General features: G+C 37.5%; 4 protein-coding genes across 4 annotated transcripts; 2 read left to right on the top strand and 2 right to left on the bottom strand.

Annotated features, from left to right (window-relative positions):
- Window positions 1-7: 7 nt before the first annotated feature.
- LOC122395603 lies at window positions 8-5,225 on the bottom strand. Its single transcript, XM_043393300.1, has one exon. The coding sequence runs from the start codon at window positions 4,880-4,882 to the stop codon at window positions 989-991; it is 3,894 nt and encodes a 1,297-aa protein (XP_043249235.1). The 5' UTR covers window positions 4,883-5,225; the 3' UTR covers window positions 8-988.
- Window positions 5,226-10,140: 4,915 nt separating this feature from the next.
- LOC122395659 lies at window positions 10,141-11,970 on the bottom strand. Its single transcript, XM_043393431.1, has 5 exons — window positions 11,778-11,970; window positions 11,123-11,524; window positions 10,840-11,044; window positions 10,542-10,757; window positions 10,141-10,469 (listed from the first exon to the last, which is right to left on the bottom strand). Exons 1-5 carry the CDS (start codon window positions 11,845-11,847, stop codon window positions 10,220-10,222), a joined length of 1,143 nt encoding a protein of 380 aa, XP_043249366.1. The 5' UTR covers window positions 11,848-11,970; the 3' UTR covers window positions 10,141-10,219.
- A 2,645-nt stretch (window positions 11,971-14,615) lies between these two features.
- Window positions 14,616-16,364, top strand: LOC122395692 (protein asteroid-like). Its single transcript, XM_043393485.1, has 5 exons — window positions 14,616-14,675; window positions 15,147-15,326; window positions 15,405-15,630; window positions 15,724-15,870; window positions 15,951-16,364. Exons 2-5 carry the CDS (start codon window positions 15,262-15,264, stop codon window positions 16,029-16,031), a joined length of 519 nt encoding a protein of 172 aa, XP_043249420.1. The 5' UTR covers window positions 14,616-14,675; window positions 15,147-15,261; the 3' UTR covers window positions 16,032-16,364.
- Window positions 16,365-19,890: 3,526 nt separating this feature from the next.
- Window positions 19,891-21,352, top strand: LOC122395689 (protein asteroid-like). The gene is made up of 3 exons (XM_043393480.1): window positions 19,891-20,003; window positions 20,073-20,555; window positions 20,649-21,352. The coding sequence occupies exons 2-3, from the start codon at window positions 20,091-20,093 to the stop codon at window positions 20,841-20,843; spliced, it is 660 nt and encodes a 219-aa protein (XP_043249415.1). The 5' UTR covers window positions 19,891-20,003; window positions 20,073-20,090; the 3' UTR covers window positions 20,844-21,352.
- The last annotated feature ends 2,178 nt before the right edge of the window (window positions 21,353-23,530 follow it).

Raw genomic sequence — 23,530 nt, 5'->3', positions numbered from 1 at the left:
AGGGCATTAATATGAATAAAACAAGAATAGAACATATAATTTAAAAATGATTTATTACATGAATACTTATTATATAAGTGTAATTATTAACGCAAATCATACTTTCAAGTACGTTAACAATTTTTTAATAGAGTGTTTTTCAAACTGTGATCTGCGAACTTACGAAGAATTCGTAAGCTCTCGAAAAGAGAAAAAATATACTCTTTAATGAAATATAAAATTACTTTTCTCCTGCAAGATGAAGTTTGAAAAACACTGCTGTAATAAAATAAATAGTATAATGTACATTATTTGCGCTGACTTGTGCATAAAAATGCATAACATATTCGAATTTACATGTACAAAGTATGACGACGTGTATTCCATCAATTGAGATTTTATAAATTATTATGGAGCTTAACAATAAAACTGACAAATTAATATAACGATTTGTTGGTACGATGAGTGTCTCAAGTGTTTCTGATTATATTTAAGAGGATTACATGCAAAAAGGGTTCAAGTACTTTAATAATACTTTGAAAGCGTCTATACTTGGATCCCATTTAATTATACATGTTGCGCATAAAACAATGTTCCACGGATGAGTATAAACAGATTCATTGTTATTAAATTTGTATAAATTTAAAATTCTGTCCAAACGTATACTCTTGGACCCAGTTGCATTTAATCCTATTCTTCGAATTCAATGAGTGACATTTATAAAAAAAAAAATTGTATGAATATTCAGACTTGTATAGTTAACTTCGATCCCCTACGAAGACAACAAATCTTCCCAGTCACCAATGCACCAAGTTTCGAGATATTTAGTTCTTCCTTTACAAAAATGTTCCAATTAGCATTACTTCATAAATATTGTATATCTTAACGAAAAAATTATGCATAGGATGGTAATGCCAAAAGGAGCGTGACAACGATCAACGAAATACTCGAAACTAAGATTATGCTTGTTTGAGTAACATATTTCCTACACGATAAATCTATTCTTACATCAAACAGCTAGATCGACGGAATCTCGAAGATTCTCTGGAATCTCCGATTCCGCGTCGATAGACTCCCTGCGCTCTAGCCTGTCTACGTCTTCCGTGGGAAATTCGTAAATTGGTTTAAACCCGCCAAACAGCTGTGGTTTAAAGTTCTCAGCGTCAAACTCGTTTCTCTCCGTCTGTGATTCTTCCGCGTCGGAAGTGTCTTCGGACGATCCACGATCGTCGTCTGATTTCCTATTAATAGCAGGCTCCACAACGACCACGCTCCAGCCATTCTTGGAGGGAGCTTCGGCGCTAACGCTGGCAACGAACGGCGCCATGAAGTTCTGCGGCGAGGGTGCCGAACTAGAGGAACTAGACGGTTGTTGCGACGGCAACAGGATAGGCTTCTGCTCGTTACCATCGTTCTTGGAGCCCTCCTCGTCTCGTACGTCCACCTCTAGACGGTGAGATGCTTGCGCGGTTGGCGTGTATACGTAAGCAATAGGTGTGGATGACGGCGGAGATGGTGAGCGATGAAGCGTCGCCGAGATGGGTTCGCTTTTCCTCGCTGGAAACGGTACAAAGTCCTGCAGATAAGGTATAACGTTCACGCTGGTATCCTTTTCCTCCTTTTCATCGTTATTTACTTTTACAGGCTTCTCGTCTTGGCGCTGATCACTGGGAACCAGGAGTGGCGTCTCCCTCATCCCACTGATAAGAATCGAGGGATCTGGACGTTCGAGGAGGTAGGGGAAATCCGACGCCACGGGTCGTCCACGAAATATACTGTGAATAGGCGGACTCGGTTCCTCGTCTATCTCCGGATCCTCGTTGTCTTGCAGAAGCGTATCTGGTGGAAGAGGTCTATGAGGACCCCGTGTCCCCACCACTACGCTCTCGTCCTTCTCCCTGGAGTCATCCGGGTGTATATTCACCGCAGTGTTGACGGGATAGACCACGTAGACCGGTGGCTCCGCCATCGTTTCCCGTTCGTCGTACTTTCTTCTGTCCGCGTCTTGGTCGATCACGATCCTGTCCGAATCGTCGTTCACGTTTGTGCCAATTGGTGGTAGGTTGGGTTCCGTGATGTCCTCATCGAACTCGCCGTGTTGCTGGATCATTTGAAGGGTCGCAACGTGTGGCGGGTCCGCCGTTCTTCGTTTAGGGTACAACAGAGGTCTCGGGGGCACTTGGGGTGGCTCCTCGGAGTAACGGTCCGATCGCTCTTCCTCTTCCAAGCGCAGCTTCTGACCGGGCAACCGTTGCGCCGATTTGACATCGTCCTCGCCTCTAGAGGTGGCCGGTATCGCTGGAAGACGAAATCTCTTAACCGTTGGTTCTGTGTCCATAGGGGGAACCACGCTCTCGGACTTGGTGGAAGCCATAGTCGCCACTCTGAGCGCGTGAATCGGCGGAGGAGGAGGATTCAATCTTTGAAGATATGATGGCGGCGGCGGCGGCATTGGTCTTCTCGTAGGCGGATGAGACTGCACCGGCGGCCTTATTCTCGCAGGGTAAGCCTGTCCAGCTGGAATCGTGCCGATCGTCTCCGAGCCACGGTGTCCATGCGACGTTTTCGCGTTCGGCCGAAATTGCGGCAGAATATTTGGCAGGTTAGCGTCAGGCGAGTAAGGACGTCTTCGTATGCCTAGATCTGCAGGCGGAGGAGGATGAGACGAAGGCGGTGTCGGTTTTCCACGAGACGGCAGTGGCAGCCTTTGCGGTCTCGGATGATCGGGCCTCGTTGTGCCGCCGTGATGATAATGATAATAAAATTGCGAAGGCGGCCTCGGTCGTTCTGCTGGCGGAGTCAGGTTCTCCGAAAGTTGTGGAAGATGTTTCTCGTTCGACACTGCCGGATCTAACCTCACGGGTTTGCTCGTTGTGGGGGAAGGTGTGATCTCGTGTACGGTGCCGTCGGCTTCGTTCACGACGACGATGTGCTCTTCGACAGGTTGTTTGGGTTCATCCTTGGGGAATACCACGTAGTTTACATCTTTGTCATCTTTTTTCTCGTCCGTCTGTTCCAGGTGCACGGTTCCCATCACGAACGAATTTTGAGTTCTGGGAGGTTCTACTTCGTTGGCCAGCTTTTGGATGGCAGAAGGATTCGGCTGTCTCCATGTCTGAGCAGCGTACATGGGATTGCTATCCTGTACGGATACCGAGGGCAAGCCTATATTCCCACGATGGTCTTGCAGATCGTAATTACCTTTGTCGGATGGTGAATTATAAAGAGGCCGGAAAGACGCGTCGATTCCAGACGAACCGCCATAAAGATTCTCCCCAATGGCCGTACCCAACGAGTAATATCCACCTTCAACGTTTTGCCTATTACCCAGGACAAACGACACCGTGTCCTGGTCAGGTGGTATCACGATATTGCTGGTACTCTCTACCAGGATTTCTCCGGCCAATTCGCTTGGCCTCTGATTAACGATAGGATTCGGTCTGTAACTTTGATTGACGATAACGTTATCCGCAACTCCATGCCTTTTGTTGTCATTTCCAAATGCCGATGGAACTCGGGGATCGTTGTCCAAAGGCATCGAAGTTACAGGACGATGTGACAGAGCTTGGAACATTACTGGATTAGTTTGAAAAGTGCTCGAAGAAGGTGTGAAGACAACCGAAGAAGGTACCACCGATGGCGATGGGACAGGCGTACTACTTGTGGTTGTAGTAGTAGGACTAGTCTCTGGAGTTCCAATGGTCGTTGTTACATTCTGAATAGTCGACGTTGTTGTGGGTAAGGTGGTGGTCTTAACGACGACATTGGTCGTCTCTTTCGTTGCAACGTAATCTTTTATATCTTCCTCGTCGTTGATCTCGTAATCCTCGTAACCGTCTATGTATTCGTCCTGCTTCACAGGCGGCTTCATCTGTGGATCTCGATTGTGCACTATGTTGTTCGAACCGTGGTGATTGTTGCCGTACATGGAAGCTTGAAGTTTTTCTATTGGAAGAATATCTTCGTAATCGTCCAAAACGTCCATATATCGTTTTGGTGTGGTTACATGAGGTTTCCAAGTGGTTATAGCAGGCGTCTTCGTGGAAGTGGAAACGGTAGTCGAGGGCGGAGTGGTTGTCGTGGTGGTAGTCGTCGCCATGGTCGTCGTTGTAGTCCTAGGAGTGGTAGTAGTGCTGGTAGTGGTGGTCGTGGACGGCGTCGTCGTTCTAAGAGACGTTGGCGTTGTCGACACAGTCGTTTTAGGTATGTACGGTTTCCTGGTAGGATAATAGAGAACAGTTTCACCGTGATACGGTTTATGATTGTAGGTGCTGTAGCTGTTCGAGCCACTTTGAACCTTTGTGTTCGCGTAGGAACTGGATATCAACGGATACTTGTCTTTGCCGTATTTGTCGGACGAGTATTGGACTGGAAGATTGAGGAAATCGTGGAAATTGGGTAAGTAAGGATTGATCTCGTTAGGACTAACGTCCACAGTTTCTTTGTTCTCTATCTTTTTTGTATAGGGGATATTCTCCTTGGAAATTTCTTTGTCGTCGATCTGTTCGTTGTCGTTGGCGTGTTCTTGATAACGACTGGTGTAATTCAGAGCTTTTACAGGAGGCGCCTTTTCAAAGTCGATCTTCCCGGTAATCGGATCCTTTTCTAGGGAGAATGGTCTGCCCCCGTTGAAGGCGAAAGGATACGGAAGGTGATAATGCAACGCTTCTTCTTCGTTCGACGTCGGAACGGCAACGGTGCTCTCCTCTGCATCGAGATCCAGGTCAAGGTCATCCAGCTGCGCCGTCCTCGCCAAAGCCGGGGAAGATTCGATCTCTTCCAACAAGGACTTCGGTGGACTGTTGTCCATGTGACCGCCCATCAAGTACTCTGACGACGTACCCGTCAAGCAGGCCAATGCGACCACGACTGTCCATGGACCGTATCGCGTCATTCTCCCCATACCTGAAACAGTTTTACATTATTTATTTTATATTTTATTTGGCTTTCTAGGCGGGAAGAACCCATTGCTGTATACAAGTGTTTACGAAAATGCGATATAGGGTTACTGCACGTTTGTACAATAAGTATAATTCCGGTACACTGGATTCTATACATCTACAATACCGTTTATAATAAAGGTCAAGTGTCCATTGTTAGAAATAAAATTATAATTCACAGCGTATAGTCCAGACATTGGATCACCTTTTACGAGCAATAACATACTTTTGAACAGGAGGTGACTTGACAATTATGACGTCATCATACATGGATAACCGTACACATATAGTTTCTTCCATCTAAATGGCCAGACGCAGCGTTACAGAGGAATGCAATCCCTTTCAGAACGGTAACAGTGGACTAAGGTCATTACTTGATAAATTAATCAACTACCTCAATATTTAAACAAACACGAATGATCTTTGTAACCCTTGTTGTTTTCAGCTCGAATAATTTCATTCTCGTATTATTAAGAATATTTTATAATTAAAATCAACTGCTGTAATCTTCTACAAATGTAGTAATCGTACATTGGTACTAATTTACAATACAATTTATTATCAATCGTGGTTTTAATTGTCGTGAAATTAAGCTTTACGATACTGAAAATGTTCGTGTGACCTGTTGTTTTCTGGGCTACGAGTTTATTGGTACGGCAAAGTAAAAGGGGCCGGAAAGGAGTACCGTCCCTTGTGTCCTACATTTAATGTATATCTGGACATGGTGAGGAGCGTGCATGCGGGATACGTGTTCACGGGTTCACGGTACGCCCACCGGATTTGTCACGTTGTACCATCGGCGAAGTTACTGTAAACGCGTCAACGGTTCTCGCGTGTAATCTGCATCAGAGTCGTCGAATGAAACCATCACGAGCAAATTCGAACGTTAGAAATAATGTCCCATTTCCTGGTCTCATTTTTCGATGGTAAAATAAATGTTTACAAACGCTGAACGAAAAAATAATCAATTAAAATATAACACCTTATCGCTCTTTTGTTCTGAATTAATTACAGATAAAGTGGCTTCGTTACGAAAAAAAATAAACCATGTACAATCCGGTACAAGTAGAATTTGGACGAGGACTAATAAACGTTTAGATACTTGTTCAAGAAAAAGTTCCACGATGGACTAGGTGAAATAAATACATACATACTGTATAATTTGAAAGAAAAGGATGTGCTATACCTACTAAAATACGTATATCCCACCGATCCAGCATCCTTCCTTCAACACTCTTAAGAACTCTAAAGAAGTAGGTATGAGACATCAAACTTGTAAATAATTATCAAAAATTAATTGTTTAATTAATTAATTCGAAGGTAGACTACGTGCGTGCGCGTGGAGTGCGTGTTGTTGAGAAATTTCGTTTCTTCTTCTGAAAAAGGAAATTGTATTCCTTCTGAGAATGCGTAGACGCGTAACAATGCTAATGATCTAATTTGCAATGAAAATTTGCCGTTTCGATTGCGTGTAAAAATGAAATCGTCGTCCTATCGTACAGTAGTAATCGTTCTCTGTCCGGTGTAATTGCTGGTCAGTAACACGTTCAGCCTCTGGCCGTAATTAACGGATCCCCCCGACCGTGGCGAAACATCTTCACAATGTAATAATAAACAGGGACATGCTGCTACATCTTCCATCAAGCGGAATCGGCGTTCCAACGCGTAACGGGTTTCTCGTTCTCTTTCGCTTCCGTTCTTTCTCTCTCGTCTCCGTCGGTGGTTCGGTTCCCTTATGGCATTCCAGCAGCTTTTGTCGAGGTTGTGCCGCAATCTCGATCGCTGTATTTGGCATTAGCATTTCGTTACTCGCACTTTCGAGCGAGCTTTCGTTGTCGCGAACGGAGACGAGACGAATGATCAAGAGGAAATTCCGCCGTGTCACCGAGGATTAGTTTCACCGGCATATTTCCAACCGCGAGTAACGTGTTTCGACAATGGTCAAGATTATATCGTGGAATATTGGGACACGCGTTTTTAGGTCAAATAGAATTACCAAAGTAATAACTGTAATTTGTAAAACGTAGTTTGTTTAACTTTATACGTTCTTCGGTCTTTGTAATTGAAACTACTTAATAAATCGACTGCATCGATGCAATTGGAAAAAAGTTATGTCGTAAAATAAATTTGCCTCTTGGAATTATAGTCTGGCCTAGTTACTAGAATCTCTTTGTATCGTAGAACGTTGAAACACGTAATTTCGACTCGAGTTGAACTAGAATTACTAAAGTAATAACTATAAGATGTAAAATGTAATTTGTTCTACTTTCTCGCTGTAATTTTTAAACCGTTGTCCTTCATTCCTTGACCCACTTATTCCAATTGCTGTACTCTTCGATTTATTTTCTTTTAGTTTCATTCTATTTTTCAATTTGAAAATTAAAAACGACCAAAAGTACCCAATGAATTTATTTCTGTTTCAGCTGCGTCGAATCAACATTTAACTATTTGCTTTGGAATTTAAAAGAATACATAATTATACATAGAGAAGGCTTATTTTTGCACAAGGGTCGAGAACAAGAAATTTAAAAATAATCACAGGTAAAGGAACGAAACGTTGTTTACGTGGGCAGGCAGGAAGAGGGAACTCGGACACGTCCAACGACCCGAAGCAAGCAACGACTCTCTTCTCTCAGGGTCTCTGAAACCTCCCAAGGTCTCTCACGATCCGTGACCATAATATTCGTATCTCCTGACCGTGACCGTCTCATAGTTTCCTAACTCGGTGACTGGTACACGAAACAGAAACGTCTCGTGCGTACTAGCTGATCGAGACGACCCACTTTTTGTCGTCGGTTTCATCCTCGAAGACCGTTTCGGGTACAGGGTCATGAATCATCCGCTTTTCCGTGACCAACGTCACGGAAGAATCTTGGACCATTCGGAGATTCCTTCTCTCGACCTCTTTTATTCATTATTAATTGCTGGACGACCAAATTTATATAAGTTTTGAATATCTTGAATGAAACCGATATTGGAACGCTACCTACACTACGTACGTTTCTATTTCATGAATCACACGATCGTATCTCGACCGTCGATTAGGATTATTTTACGCCGAGCAGCTTATCGAGCGATTTCTTCTCGATCGAACGATTCTTGCTCACCGATGCAAATTAGAGCAAGCAACCGGTTCGAGATTCAATTTTTCATGCGCTCGAACGCGCCGCTTATCGCGCGGATTTTTTTACGTTCTTCCGTGAAACGGTTTGAGAGTTTCAACGCGGCGTAAACTCGTCCTAATTATAACGGTACAACTGATTGCAGAATATTCTAATTGTTCGCTATCTGGAAGAGTATTCTGTTCATCGATGTTATCTATAGATCATGTCGAATCTGCCTAAATTTTGATAATCCGTACGATAGAATTATAATTTTCCGCCAAGTACAAAACGTACGATCTCATTTGAGAAACGATACAATTGTACAGGTGCTAGAAAAATAGACTTTAAAGCTGACAATGCTACACTGGGTTGCTTCAGAAATTTTTCGTTTTTAATTAGAATTCCTCGAGTAATTCAATTATAATTCTGACCAGCTCTGATCCAAGTTATGGAAGAGAAGGATCATCGAGGAATTAAATGGAATGACAATGGAATCAAAAGAAGAGATTACCTGGATTCGACGAGAAGATCGACTGTTCTCCAAACGACCTCGCGTCAGAAGTTCCTGGGTCACTCACTGCTCCATGCGTGTCAACTCCCTTTTCACTACCGGTTCCCTTCTTCGCGAATAAATAAAATAAATAAAATAAATAAATTGAGCCGCGTGCACGACGAAGGCAACGGAGTCCGCGAAATCTGTCGATGCGATAGAAGGTCACACGTCGACTGAAGAGCATCGACGACCGGATGGCAGAAGGAAGACGATGTGGTGGAAGCGAAAAGTGGTGGAAGGGCCGTGGACGAAATGGTACAAGAACAAGAGGAAATTCCGACGAAAGAAAAAGACGCTTCAGGAAGATTCTCCCGTGGTCGACGTCACTCTACACAGAATGAAAGTACATCGCTGAATTTTAATAAGTTCAATTTCATCAAACAGCCAATGCAATGGAAAAACTTTCGATACGATTGCGTAGCTGCTGGTCACATCGTACGTCGTTAACGGATTACAAATATCTAACGAAATTCACTCTCCGAGCGATGATCAAAGTAATGCACTGCTATCGAAATGTTCCAAGAAATTTTATTTATTTATTCGTTATACGGGTAGAATCTATTTCGTATACAAACACTAAACAAGGCGAAGAGAAAATAATTGAATTAATTCCAGCTAGCTATTTAAAAACAGAACTCGGTATCCGACGTCGGACATTGTATTCTAATTCTAACAAGAAACAAAGGTCGTCAGCATCTGCGGAATCTGCTTACTAGTTTTTTATGACGCGAGGGAAAGAAACTTGTTGTGCACAAACAGAATATTTTTAAATGTTTGTATCGATCTTTCTGTTTACAGAATTGTCGCGTTCTTCGTCAGACTCGGAAGACATCCTCCCTTTCACGGATCTCCCTACCATTTTTCCTGTTAAAGTCAAAGGAACAGGGATAAACTTTCAAAGGTTTTCTCGACGAATCGATCAGCGAAAGATTCCTCGGGACATCGTGGCTATCGATAGAATAGGAAGGAAGGAGGCGAGGTGAGATGCTCCGTCATTTCGCGGCTACCGATGATAGAGGTGAGAAAGAGAAGAAGTTGGATCTGACTAATGGACGGCATCGAGTCGACGGAACGGTACGTGGAACAGTTAGACGACGACCCACATTGCGGGGAGTCGCTCAGGGCCGGCCAACGTGCCAGTTTCCTCGACCTTACCCTCCGTTAAACACAAGAGACGCTAGGATCATGTTGAAATTGTTTAATCGTCGAATCTCCCTTTTTTTCTTTTATTTCTACATTCTTCGAATTACCTACACATTATCCAAATGTAATTATTTGCCTCAGTTTTGCTTTCTCCTCGCCTCGTCGTGATTCTCCTTGCGTCCTAAAGTTATTTCCATGCCGTTTGTTTTTGTGTTCCTGTTTTCTGGAACGTTTATCCAACATAGGAAAGCAATTTACATTCGAATACAGTATCCGTTTAAATTATTCGTGGTTAGCAGGTATAAAGCATAGGAATTTTTGCAAAATCCTGAATATAGCAAAGACAATGCAAAACGATAAATTATAAAAACAGTTCTTTATTTATAAACAGACTTTTACTCGAGTTAAAAAATTTGTTCCTTATGATATCGGATAGTACTAGATTAAACATATTTTATTCATAAAATGATATTCTATTAAATATTATACGCTTTTTACAGCTACTTTTTCTTTCCCTTTTTTACAATAGATACCGGTGGTGGCAATGGAACTTTTAGAGTGATAATTTTTTTGTCCTCTTTGTTGGGTACAGCACCAATGATTTTGGCAAGGTCGGTTAATTTCTTCAAACCCATCCGGTGATTAAATATCGTTGCAAATAATTCCATATCAAGTACAAAGTTATAAATTATCAAAGCCAAAATCATACAATGTATTACTCCTTTGTCTTTTACACTGGTTGGTCTCAACCTATAAATTATGTTAATTTGGTTACATGAATTCAGTTTCGTATGTCTGTTATATTTATGTATATTTTCATACCTTCCATGAGTACTCTGAACACTATATGTTTCTATTATATACAAATTCACTTCCGCAGAAGCTGGACAAACTTCAATGCCTCGCTTCTTGGCATCTTTCATTGGCATATTTAACCATGCCACGACTGATTGTACATAAACTAGGAACGCTACTTTCTTAATATTGTCTGGATCAGACTGTATATATTTCAATGTTCTACTAAAGAACTTTGATTTCCTATGCATGTAACAAAAAACTAGTTAACATATACCAAAACTAACAATATTTAAAGAAAAATCACTAATCTCCAAAAACATACCCCTCTAAACTTATGGTATCATCGTTCAAAATTTCTGCAGCTCTTTCATACAAGGTTTCCAATTTATTCTCTGGTATAATATCGTATGCGTTATATACATCATTTACGCTAGTAGCACTTCTATTACATTCTGGCAAAGCTTTATTCATTATGAATTCATTGTCTAGTAACTGTACCGACAAATCTGTCCTATCGATATCGACATCTGGAAGGAAACATTTGAAAGAACGTTAATATTAATTCACCTTATAATGCCTGAACTTTTGAACAAACAAGTTCTTACTTGATACAGTTTGTTCTAATTGCTCCTTAACAGAATCTACATTCACTCTCAGTTTTTCATTTTGTTCCGTTCTTCGTTTTACTTTCTTCGAACCAAATTCTTTGTTTAACGTAGCAATTTTGTCATCTTCTGTGATCTTGTTGTTATCCAATACTGGTTTCTCCAGCACCGGAGTCACTTGCCAACGTTCAACTTGAACAAGCCTGACCTTTCCTGTTTCTCTGTTATGTAGAACGAGCATGGTTCGCATTAAATCTTGACTCATGTCGGGTTTATAACCTCTATAAACAATCTGTCCATTTGACAGAGCCAAGCAAGATTTCCTTTTCTTTTCGTCATAAAACAGACCGCACGACATCTTCTTGGCTTCGTCATCTTTAAGTTCACCGTTTTGGAAATTAACTGTAAAATGATTGTTGATAAAATACTTGAATGAAAGCGTGAAAATTGTATAGAATACGACACTGCAAATTCAGAAAGTAGTTTTTTTAAAGTCCGTTTTACAGAAACAATTGATGATCACTCAAAATAAATTCATTTCAAACTGTCCAAAAATTATATTTTCTCATAATTTCATAACATTATTTTATTCAAAGAAGTGCAGAACACGCGTCAACTTAGTTACATTGGTTCTTAATGAACGTATGTTTAATACCAATGATCGGTTGAACCTTGGATGGATCTGTAATTACTTCTTCGATAACTGCCTCGATTGGTCGTTTCATCTTCTACGAGAACTGTTATTGCCTCCTTTTATTAACACATTAAATTCGTTTTCGTTGAATTTTGAAACGTTCTTGACAATATTTAAGGAGATTGGTTCGTTCCAATGATGCCAGATACGCGTACCTGAGCTCGTGGAGATTCGGAAAGACGACAAAGGCAAACTGACGCATGCCCTCTTTCTCGATTCTCCGACGCTGCCCGAAGTAATTTCGGACCGCTTCGTGGAAGTCGAGAGAGAAAGGCTCACATTTGCCTTCTCGCTCCCACACAACTGAAATCCGACCTCCCGTCAACGGCATACGATTTGGATTCTCGACTGCCCAGGCATTTTTACTTTCCGACCTATGTAGGCGCACATAAGCAAAGTACCCATAATGAAAAAAAAATTTTGTAAAATTTATTTTACGGAAATACACGTTTTAAGACCTCCTGATCATATTTTAATTATTGAAAAAAAAGAAATTTTTTTTTATTCCCATGTATGAGCACACATATGTATATTATTAATACGATTTTTGAAAATAAATAAAGTAAAACTTATCTCATTGAAATTTTTTGTAGAAGTTGAGCTGATGAATACCTAGAAAAAAGTATTAGACAACATTTCATTTTGATTAAAAATCAAATTTATATTGTTTTAAATTCGCAGCCATTAGCTCGGTGTTACCCATAATGAAGAAGTTGTTCTTCAAAGGTAACACCGATTACCAGGTCTCACCACGAGGAGGTTGCTGCGAGTGGAGACCCAAAGTGAGATCGATGGAACAAAGTTCGATCGACCTTCCTTTTTACACACTTAGAAACTAAAACGACGCAAAAAAAAAGATGCCAAGTAATTACTTTTCTAAAACAAAGGAGGAAGCTAAATTGTGGGAGACGCGACACGACGAAACGCGACACAATACTGCACAGTGCAGTAGGAACATGAGGTGCGACACGTACCGAATAGCGGGTCAAAAGGGGCAGCTCGTTACCTCTTAGCAAGTCCAATTGAAGGGGAGGAGAATCGACGCACCAGACACGGGTTCCCCATTTCTCCAACGCGTCCTGCTGGGAGCCCGTAGGACCCAACCCGGGACGTCTGACACAGGAGAGAGATCCTGAGTCGGGGCTACCGCAGACAGGAACAAGTCCCCTCTACGGCCGATGACTCTTTCCCTAGAATTGTCTCACCAGAGGACGGCAACCGACCCTTCGAACCATCTAAACGGCCGATCACTTGCTTTTTACATGAAAGCAGCGGTGACCGGAGCTAGAAACGGGGAAACGAGACTGGAAAATAAGCTATTAATTAATTCATTACTTGGCAATCTACGCAGTAAATAAAATAATATACAATGTAAATTGAAAATTAACGTCGTAGGTGGAATTGAGAATTAATGTGAATTAATAAAATATAGGAAACATCGGAAAAACAAGGAAAAGAAGGAAAAAGAAAAATTCGACGTTAATTTTTACATTCGCGCCGCGCCTTAAAATTAATCGGCTTACGTTTAAATCCCGGCCGATGAATCCGACGTCATCTATTGATCTCCTCCTCCTCCTAGAAATTGATCTGGTAAAAAACTCAAATAAAAATTAGTAGTTATGTGTGCATGTAGACAAATAATAAAACCTAAATAACAAATTAATTTGAAATAAGGAATTGGAACAATCCAACGAAGTAAATTAACGAAACGAATCATTCGAAAAAAAAGAAACCAACGATGTGTACTTTGAATTATAGATTAATTTTGAAAATTAAAAAACCAACGAAGCGCAAGACGAATAACAAAATAAATCGTAAAAGAACAAACCAACGATGAAAGCGAGACGAAGATGGAATAGAATAAATTGAAAAATATCAACCCAACGATGGTAATTAATATAGATAAAACTAGATGAACGAAGAACCCAAATATGAAAATACCTATATACATAAAAATGCAGAAAAACACAATATTTTCATTAGTTATATTAATATTAATTGTATCTATACCAAAACCAAAGGGTGATCCTTCCTGGTCAGCATCGCAGAAGATATCTGAAACAGAAAACAAAAACGCGTGACAGTACCCCCGGCGGTTCCAGGAGTACTGAAAAAATTTGCCCAGCTGTGTCCACTTTTATGCAGTCAAGCCAAAGAATCAACGAGCCAATCAGCAGCCAGTCCGCTGGAGGCGACCATCGCCCGTGTTCCTTGAAACGTTATAAGAGCCCCCTGAGGCCCTCGCGCGGGAGTTATCTCCCAACCACCAAGCAAGACGGACCGCATCGAGATGAAGAATTTAATTGAAGATTTACATTCGATCAAAATCGAAGATGGCGGCCAAGAAGATGTTTCACGAGCAGCGGCCAAGGGACAAAACCGGTCTTTTTAAAGACCAAGAAAATCTCATTTGTGGGAACAACTTATGCAATGAACTGAACAACTTTTATATTTAACAACTCAGAGACACTTTACATCTCTGTTTTGTAACAACTTTTATATTTAACAATTCAGAGACACTTTACATCACTGTTTTGTAACAACTTTTATATTTAACAATTCAGAGACACTTTACATCTCTGTTATGGAACAAGTTATGCAATAAAACTGAACATGGTATATTTGCCTATATGTATAGGAAGGAAATTCGTCGTTAGTATTGTCGCCCGTCAATGCACTTAATTATGCAAGATCAGTATACTATCTAATTTTATTTTTTATTATACCGGTTTGTAATATCGTAAAGATCAATGCAAAAACATTTATGCACAGCTCTTGTATTTCTTTGATTTATCCAAGTAGTCAAAGTATAATATTTAACAAACTTTTGATTCAAATAAAATAACGAATGACACAAGAGTAAGTACCTGTTACATGCAACCTATGTATAAATGCATAATAACTAATATTGATATACGCATAACGAACTTAGTTTGTGATATGAAACATTAAGAAAAGTGTAATTTAATAAATAGGTTTCAAAATGGGTATTCCAGGTTTAACAACTTTCATAAACAATCGTTCAGATCGTTATTTGGAATATTTCGAGCTACGTGATACGTATTTAGTTATTTAGCTGTCAAATATATAATTCGTACAAGTGCAATTGTGTTTTTGGCGGTGATTACGATAAATACGCTCAACGAGTATCGGATTTTTTTGACGATTTGTTAAAGTGCAATGTAGTACCATTAGTTTTGATCGATGGCGGTTGCGAGGATAAGAAACTGCAAACAGTTATATCTAGAACTAAAGAAAAGATTCGTACAGCATCATCTTTTTCTCCGATCTGTCAACAGAAAATGAAATTTTTGTCCTTTACATATTTAGGAAGTTTTCAAAGATGTTACGAGAAAGAAGAATGTTCGTCATGTGCAATGCTTATTCGAAGCTGATAATGCTATAGCTACTGTAGCAAGGGTATTGAATTGTCCTGTATTGAGTTATGATTCAGATTTTTATGTGTTTGGGACATTGTACATACCATTTGATACATTGGACAATTACACGGTGAAAAGTCCATCTGGAAATGGTTACACGAAACGTTTGTAAAATTTATAAATTTGAACACTTATTAAATTCTTATAGAGGTCTAAGTCAATCTACACTGCCATTAGCTGCAATATTACTAGGCAATGATTATGTAAAACATGGTACATTTAAAAACTTCTTTCGTTATTTAAAGTTACGACGAATAAGAAGAAAAAGGTATAGTAATCGACAGTATTGTATAGAAGCAACTTTACAATGGTTGAGCAGGTTTTACACCTTGGACAGAGCAGTCATTGGAATACTATGTAGATCACCTAAAACCGTAAGACAAAATATATTAAGCATAATAGAAATCAATATAAATGGCTATACAAATGCATCTGCAGAAATACTTGTTCCATTGGGGTTTTTACAGGAATATGCAGCTCGTGCCACAACACGTTCCATAAACAGAATTTTTAAATTTGATGGGGATGTTAATAGTCTAATGTACATAGAAGAAACTGATAAAAATGGAGACTTTGAATCAGCCGAAGAAGAAGAAGAAGAGGAAGAAAACGAAGTTGAAATATTAGACATGCTTAAAGGGGTCAGAATCTGCTGCCAATAATGCACTAGCTAATATACCTAATTTGTTTGTAGATGAATTTCTTATGGGCAATTATCCTGCATATTTCATGGACTTGTTGGTTCGACGTTTATATATTTGTCCTGTACAAATAGAGGATTATTCCTATCCATTGAGCAATGTAATAAGTTTAAAAATTATTAGAGTTATATATGCATTTCTGTAATCAGGAATGAATAGAAAGAGAGGTTTCATGAAATACATGATGAGAGACTGTAATAAAAAGCTTAAATGTTACGAACTAGAAGGCACTGACACTAAATTTTCTTCCCCATTACTGTCCCTATCTAATCTTAGAGAAGTACCATTAACGAGTCCAGGATTAAAAAATAATGTACAAACATGCGTCATTGATTTTTCATTACCATTTGAATTTAAATTCAAGTTATATAGACACAAATATATAAGCAAAGCCCATATTGAATGAAAAATTGACACGTAAATACACGTTTCAAGACCCTCTGATCATGTTTGACATAAAACAATACTTTGGAAATAAATCGTTTGAATATAGTTTATCGAGTAAGATCTTCGAAATTATTTTCAAACAATTTATTTTCTAATTGTTCTACTATTTGAAATAATAATTTTTTGATCTTATAGCAAAGAACGTTTACTTAATATCAATTCAATAAATTCAATTTGTATTTGTTCAGTTTTATTACATAAGTTGTTCGAAAACAGAGATGTAAAAAGTCTCTGAGTTGTTAAATATAAAAGTTGTTCCAAAACAGAGATGTAAAAAGTCTCTGAGTTGTTAAATATAAAAGTTGTTCAGTTTAGTGGTTCCCACAAATGAGATTTTCTTGGTCTTTAAAAAGACCGGTTTGTCCTTTGGCCGCTGCTCGTGAACCATCATCTTTGGCCATCTTCGATTTTGATTGAATGGAAATCTTCAATTAAATTCTTCATCTCGATACGGTCCGTCTTGCTTGATGGTTGGGAGATAACTCGCCGATGAACGGCTCAGGGGGCTCTTATATCCTAGGAGCACGGGCCCTCACGAGTGACCGAGCGACATCTGTGCAATTTTGATACATGAATTGTTAACGAATTGTCCCCCAACATAAAATTAAAGAATCATTATTTCGATAATGAAATACTTATAGGTATATATAAAGCATTTCTACATATTCTCCGTCGAAACACGCGTTGTTTGCAACTTGAAACATTAAGATCCTTCAATCCGTTCAGAAGTTATAATGTTTTAACCATACGCATGAAATTTCGAGCGAACATTTCTGAATCTTTAAAACATTATAACTCTTGAACGGATTGAAGGATCTTAATGTTTCAAGTTGCAAACAACGCGTATTTTGATGGAGAATATGAAGAAATTGAATATTGAACAACTCAGAGACTGAACATCTCTGTTATGGAACAACTTTTATATTTAACAATTCACAGACACTTTACATCTCTGTTTTGTAACCACTTTTATATTTCACAATTCACAGACACTTTACATCTCTGTTTTGTAACCACTTTTATATTTAACAATTCACAGACACTTTACATCTCTGTTATGGCACAAGTTATGCAATAAAACTGAACATGGTATACATATTTGCCTATATGTATAGGAAGGAAATTCGTCGTTAGTATTGTCGCCCGTCAATGCACTTAATTATGCAAGATCAGTATACTATCTAATTTTATTTTTATTATACCGGTTTGTAATATCGTAAAGATCAATGCAAAAACATTATGCACAGCTCTTGTATTTCTTTGATTTATCCAAGTAGTCAAAGTATAATATTTAACAAACTTTTGATTCAAATAAAATAACGAATGACACAAAATTTGAGTACCTGTTACATGTAACCTATGTATAAATGCATAATAACTAATATTGATATGCGCATAACGAATTTAGTTTGTGATATGAAACATTAAGAAAAGTGTAAATTAATAAATAGGTTTCAAAATGGGTATTCCAGGTTTAACAACTTTCATAAACAATCGTTCAGATCGTTATTTGGAATATTTCGAGCTACGTGATACGTATTTAGTTATTTAGCTGTCAAATATATAATTCGTACAAGTGCAATTGTGTTTTTGGCGGTGATTACGATAAATACGCTCAACGAGTATCGGATTTTTTTGACGATTTGATAAAGTGCAATGCAGTACCATTAGTTTTGATTAAATAAAATTAGATAGTATACTGATCTTGCATAATTAAGTGCATTGTCGGGCGACAATACTAACGACGAATTTCCTTCCTATACATATAGGCAAATATGTATACCATGTTCGTTTTTATTGCATAACTTGTGCCATAACAGAGATGTAAAGTGTCTGTGAATTGTTAAATATAAAAGTGGTTACAAAACAGAGATGTAAAGTGTCTGTGAATTGTGAAATATAAAAGTGGTTACAAAACAGAGATGTAAAGTGTCTGTGAATTGTTAAATATAAAAGTTGTTCCATAACAGAGATGTTCAGTCTCTGAGTTGTTCAATATTCAATTTCTACATATTCTCCATCAAAATACGCGTTGTTTGCAACTTGAAACATTAAGATCCTTCAATCCGTTCAAGAGTTATAATGTTTTAAAGATTCAGAAATGTTCGCTCGAAATTTCATGCGTATGGTTAAAACATTATAACTTCTGAACGGATTGAAGGATCTTAATGTTTCAAGTTGCAAACAACGCGTGTTTCGACGGAGAATATGTAGAAATGCTTTATATATACCTATAAGTATTTCATTATCGAAATAATGATTCTCTAATTTTATGTTGGGGGACAATTCGTTAACAATTCATGTATCAAAATTGCACAGATGTCGCTCGGTCACTCGTGAGGGCCCGTGCTCCTAGGATATAAGAGCCCCCTGAGCCGTTCATCGGCGAGTTATCTCCCAACCATCAAGCAAGACGGACCGTATCGAGATGAAGAATTTAATTGAAGATTTCCATTCAATCAAAATCGAAGATGGCCAAAGATGATGGTTCACGAGCAGCGGCCAAAGGACAAACCGGTCTTTTTAAAGACCAAGAAAATCTCATTTGTGGGAACCACTAAACTGAACAACTTTTATATTTAACAACTCAGAGACTTTTTACATCTCTGTTTTGGAACAACTTTTATATTTAACAACTCGGAGACTTTTTACATCTCTGTTTTGGAACAACTTATGTAATAAAACTGAACATGGTATATTTGCCTGTATAGGCGAAAAATATACAAATACAAATTGAATTTATTGAATTGATATTAAGTAAATGTTCTTTGCTATAAGATCAAAAAATTATTATTTGAAATAGTAGAACAATTAGAAAATAAATCGTTTGAAAATAATTTCGAAGGTCTTACTCGATAAACTATATTCAAACGATTTATTTCCAAAGTATTGTTTTATGTCAAACATGATCAGGGGGTCTTGAAACGTGTATTTACGTGTCAATTTTTCATTCAATATGGGCTTTGGTTATATATTTGTAGGAAGGAAATTCGTCGTTAGTATTGTCGCCCGTCAATGCACTTAATTATGCAAGATCAGTATACTATCTAATTTTATTTTTATTATACCGGTTTTTAATATCGTAAAGATCAATGCAAAAACATTATGCACAGCTCTTGTATTTCTTTGATTTATCCAAGTAGTCAAAGTATAATATTTAACAAACTTTTGATTCAAATAAAATAACGAATGACACAAAATTTGAGTACCTGTTACATGTAACCTATGTATAAATGCATAACTAATATTGATATACGCATAACGAACTTAGTTTGTGATATGAAACATTAAGAAAAGTGTAAATTAATAAATAGGTTTCAAAATGGGTATTCCGGGTTTAACAACTTTCATAAACAATCGTTCAGATCGTTATTTGGAATAATTCGAGCCATGTGATAGGTATTTAGTTATTTAGCTGTCAAATATATTATTCGTACAAGTGCAATTGTGTTTTTGGCGGTGATTACGATAAATACGCTCAACGAGTATCGGAATTTTTTGACGATTTGATAAAGTGCAATGCAGTACCATTAGTTTTGATCGATTGTGGTTGCGAGGATAAGAAACTGCAAACAGTTATATCTAGAACTAGAGAAAAGGTTCGTACAGCATCATCTTATTCTCCGATCTGTCAACAGAAAATGAAATTTTTTCCTTTACATATTTAGGAAGTTTTCAAAGATGTTATGAGAAAGAAGAATATTCGTCATGTGCAATGCTTATTCGAAGCTGATAATGCTATAGCTACTGTAGCAAGGATATTGAATTGTCCTGTATTGAGTTATGATTCAGATTTTTATGTGTTTGGGACATTGTACATACCATTTGATACATTGGACAATTACACGGTGAAAAGTTCAACTGGAAATGGTTACACGAAACGTTGTAAAATTTATAAATTTGAACACTTATTAAATTCTTATAGAGGTCTAAGTCAATCTACACTGCCATTAGTTGCAATATTACTAGGCAATGATTATGTAAAACGTGGTACATTTAGAAACTTCTTTCGTTATTTAAAGTTACGACGAATAAGAAGAAAAAGGTATAGTAATCGACAGTATTGTATAGAAGCAACTTTACAATGGTTGAGCGGATTTTACACCTTGGACAGAGCAGTCATTGGAATACTATGTAGATCACCTAAAACCGTAAGACAAAAAATATTAAGCATAATAGAAATCAATATAAATGGCTATACAAATGCATCTGCAGAAATACTTGTTCCATTGGGGTTTTTACAGGAATATGCAGCTCGTGCCACAACACATTCCATAAACAGAATTTTTAAATTTGATGGAGATGTTAATAGTCTAATGTACATAGAAGAAACTGATAAAAATGGAGATTTTGAATCAACCGAAGAAGAAGAAAAAGAGGAAGAAAACGAAGTTGAAATATTAGACATGCTTAAAGGTGTCAGAATCTACTACCAATAATGCACTACTAGCTAATGTACCTAATTTGTTTGTAGATGAATTTCTTATGGGCAATTATCCTGCATATATTATGGACTTGTTGGTTCGACGTTTATATATTTGTTCTGTACAAATAGAGGATTATTCCTATCCATTGAGCAATGTAATAAGTTTAAAAATTATTAGAGTTATATATGCATTTCTGTAATCAGGAATGAATAGAAGGAGAGGTTTCATGAAATACATGGTGAGAGACTGAAATAAAAAGCTTAAATGTTACAAACTAGAAGGCACTGACACTAAATTTTCTTCCCCATTACTGTCCCTATCTAATCTTAGAGAAGTACCATTAACGAGTCCAGGATTAAAAAATAATGTACAAACATGCGTCATTGATTTTTCATTACCATTTGAATTTAAATTCAAGTTATATAGACACAAATATATAACCAAAGCTCATATTGAATGAAAAATTGACACGTAAATACACGTTTCAAGACCCCCTGATCATGTTTGACATAAAACAATACTTTGGAAATAAATCGTTTGAATATAGTTTATCGAGTAAGACCTTCGAAATTATTTTCAAACGATTTATTTTCTAATTGTTCTACTATTTGAAATAATAATTTTTTGATCTTATAGCAAAGAACGTTTACTTAATATCAATTCAATAAATTCAATTTGTATTTGTATATTTTTCGCCTATACAGGCAAATATACCATGTTCAGTTTTATTACATAAGTTGTTCGAAAACAGAGATGTAAAAAGTCTCCGAGTTGTTAAATATAAAAGTTGTTCAGTTTAGTGGTTCCCACAAATGAGATTTTCTTGGTCTTTAAAAAGACCGGTTTGTCCTTTGGCCGCTGCTCGTGAACCATCATCTTTGGCCATCTTCGATTTTGATTGAATGGAAATCTTCAATTAAATTCTTCATCTCGATACGATCCGTCTTGCTTGGTGGTTGGGAGATAACTCGCCGATCAACGCCTCAGGGGGCTCTTATATACTAGGAGCCCGGACGCTCACGAGAGACCGAGCGACACCTGTGCAATTTTGATACATGAATTGTTAACGAATTGTCCCCCAACATAAAATTAGAGAATCATTATTTCGATAATGAAATACTTATAGGTATATATAAAGCATTTCTACATATTCTCCGTCGAAACACGCGTTGTTTGCAACTTGAAACATTAAGATCCTTCAATCCGTTCAGAAGTTATAATGTTTTAACCATACGCATGAAATTTCGAGCGAACATTTCTGAATCTTTAAAACATTATAACTCTTGAACGGATTGAAGGATCTTAATGTTTCAAGTTGCAAACAACGCGTATTTTGATGGAGAATATGTAGAAATTGAATATTGAACAACTCAGAGACTGAACATCTCTGTTATGGAACAACTTTTATATTTAACAATTCACAGACACTTTACATCTCTGTTTTGTAACCACTTTTATATTTCACAATTCACAGACACTTTACATCTCTGTTTTGTAACCACTTTTATATTTAACAATTCACAGACACTTTACATCTCTGTTATGGCACAAGTTATGCAATAAAAACGAACATGGTATACATATTTGCCTATATGTATAGGAAGGAAATTCGTCGTTAGTATTGTCGCCCGACAATGCACTTAATTATGCAAGATCAGTATACTATCTAATTTTATTTAATCAAAACTAATGGTACTGCATTGCACTTTATCAAATCGTCAAAAAAATCCGATACTCGTTGAGCGTATTTATCGTAATCACCGCCAAAAACACAATTGCACTTGTACGAATTATATATTTGACAGCTAAATAACTAAATACGTATCACGTAGCTCGAAATATTCCAAATAACGATCTGAACGATTGTTTATGAAAGTTGTTAAACCTGGAATACCCATTTTGAAACCTATTTATTAATTTACACTTTTCTTAATGTTTCATATCACAAACTAAATTCGTTATGCGCATATCAATATTAGTTATTATGCATTTATACATAGGTTACATGTAACAGGTACTCAAATTTTGTGTCATTCGTTATTTTATTTGAATCAAAAGTTTGTTAAATATTATACTTTGACTACTTGGATAAATCAAAGAAATACAAGAGCTGTGCATAATGTTTTTGCATTGATCTTTACGATATTACAAACCGGTATAATAAAAATAAAATTAGATAGTATACTGATCTTGCATAATTAAGTGCATTGACGGGCGACAATACTAACGACGAATTTCCTTCCTATACATATAGGCAAATATGTATACCATGTTCAGTTTTATTGCATAACTTGTGCCATAACAGAGATGTAAAGTGTCTGTGAATTGTTAAATATAAAAGTGGTTACAAAACAGAGATGTAAAGTGTCTGTGAATTGTGAAATATAAAAGTGGTTACAAAACAGAGATGTAAAGTGTCTGTGAATTGTTAAATATAAAAGTTGTTCCATAACAGAGATGTTCAGTCTCTGAGTTGTTCAATATTCAATTTCTTCATATTCTCCATCAAAATACGCGTTGTTTGCAACTTGAAACATTAAGATCCTTCAATCCGTTCAAGAGTTATAATGTTTTAAAGATTCAGAAATGTTCGCTCGAAATTTCATGCGTATGGTTAAAACATTATAACTTCTGAACGGATTGAAGGATCTTAATGTTTCAAGTTGCAAACAACGCGTGTTTCGACGGAGAATATGTAG

The sequence above is a fragment of the Colletes gigas genome, unplaced genomic scaffold, assembly GCF_013123115.1.
Source record: "Colletes gigas isolate AHSC1104 unplaced genomic scaffold, ASM1312311v1 Colletes_gigas_Sc00006, whole genome shotgun sequence".
NCBI lineage: Eukaryota > Metazoa > Arthropoda > Insecta > Hymenoptera > Colletidae > Colletes > Colletes gigas.
The sequence above is the reverse complement of the archived record's forward strand: the minus strand, read 5'-3'. Positions and strand labels throughout refer to the sequence as shown.

Excerpts from the sequence above, each read along its gene's own strand:
- LOC122395603 (XM_043393300.1), bottom strand. The coding sequence starts at position 4,882 with ATGGGGAGAATGACGCGATACGGTCCATGGACAGTCGTGGTCGCATTG.
- LOC122395659 (XM_043393431.1), bottom strand. The coding sequence starts at position 11,847 with ATGAAACGACCAATCGAGGCAGTTATCGAAGAAGTAATTACAGATCCA. Across the intron at positions 11,525-11,777 it reads CAAGGTTCAACCGATCATTG|TTAATTTCCAAAACGGTGAA; the intron begins GTATTAAACATA and ends ATCATTTTACAG. Across the intron at positions 10,470-10,541 it reads GTTCAGAGTACTCATGGAAG|GTTGAGACCAACCAGTGTAA; the intron begins GTATGAAAATAT and ends CATAATTTATAG.
- LOC122395692 (XM_043393485.1), top strand. The coding sequence starts at position 15,262 with ATGATTCAGATTTTTATGTGTTTGGGACATTGTACATACCATTTGATA. Across the intron at positions 15,327-15,404 it reads ATACATTGGACAATTACACG|AGGTCTAAGTCAATCTACAC; the intron begins GTGAAAAGTCCA and ends AAATTCTTATAG. Across the intron at positions 15,871-15,950 it reads AAGAAGAGGAAGAAAACGAA|ATGAATTTCTTATGGGCAAT; the intron begins GTTGAAATATTA and ends ATTTGTTTGTAG.
- LOC122395689 (XM_043393480.1), top strand. The coding sequence starts at position 20,091 with ATGAGAAAGAAGAATATTCGTCATGTGCAATGCTTATTCGAAGCTGAT. Across the intron at positions 20,556-20,648 it reads TATGTAGATCACCTAAAACC|GAATATGCAGCTCGTGCCAC; the intron begins GTAAGACAAAAA and ends GGGTTTTTACAG.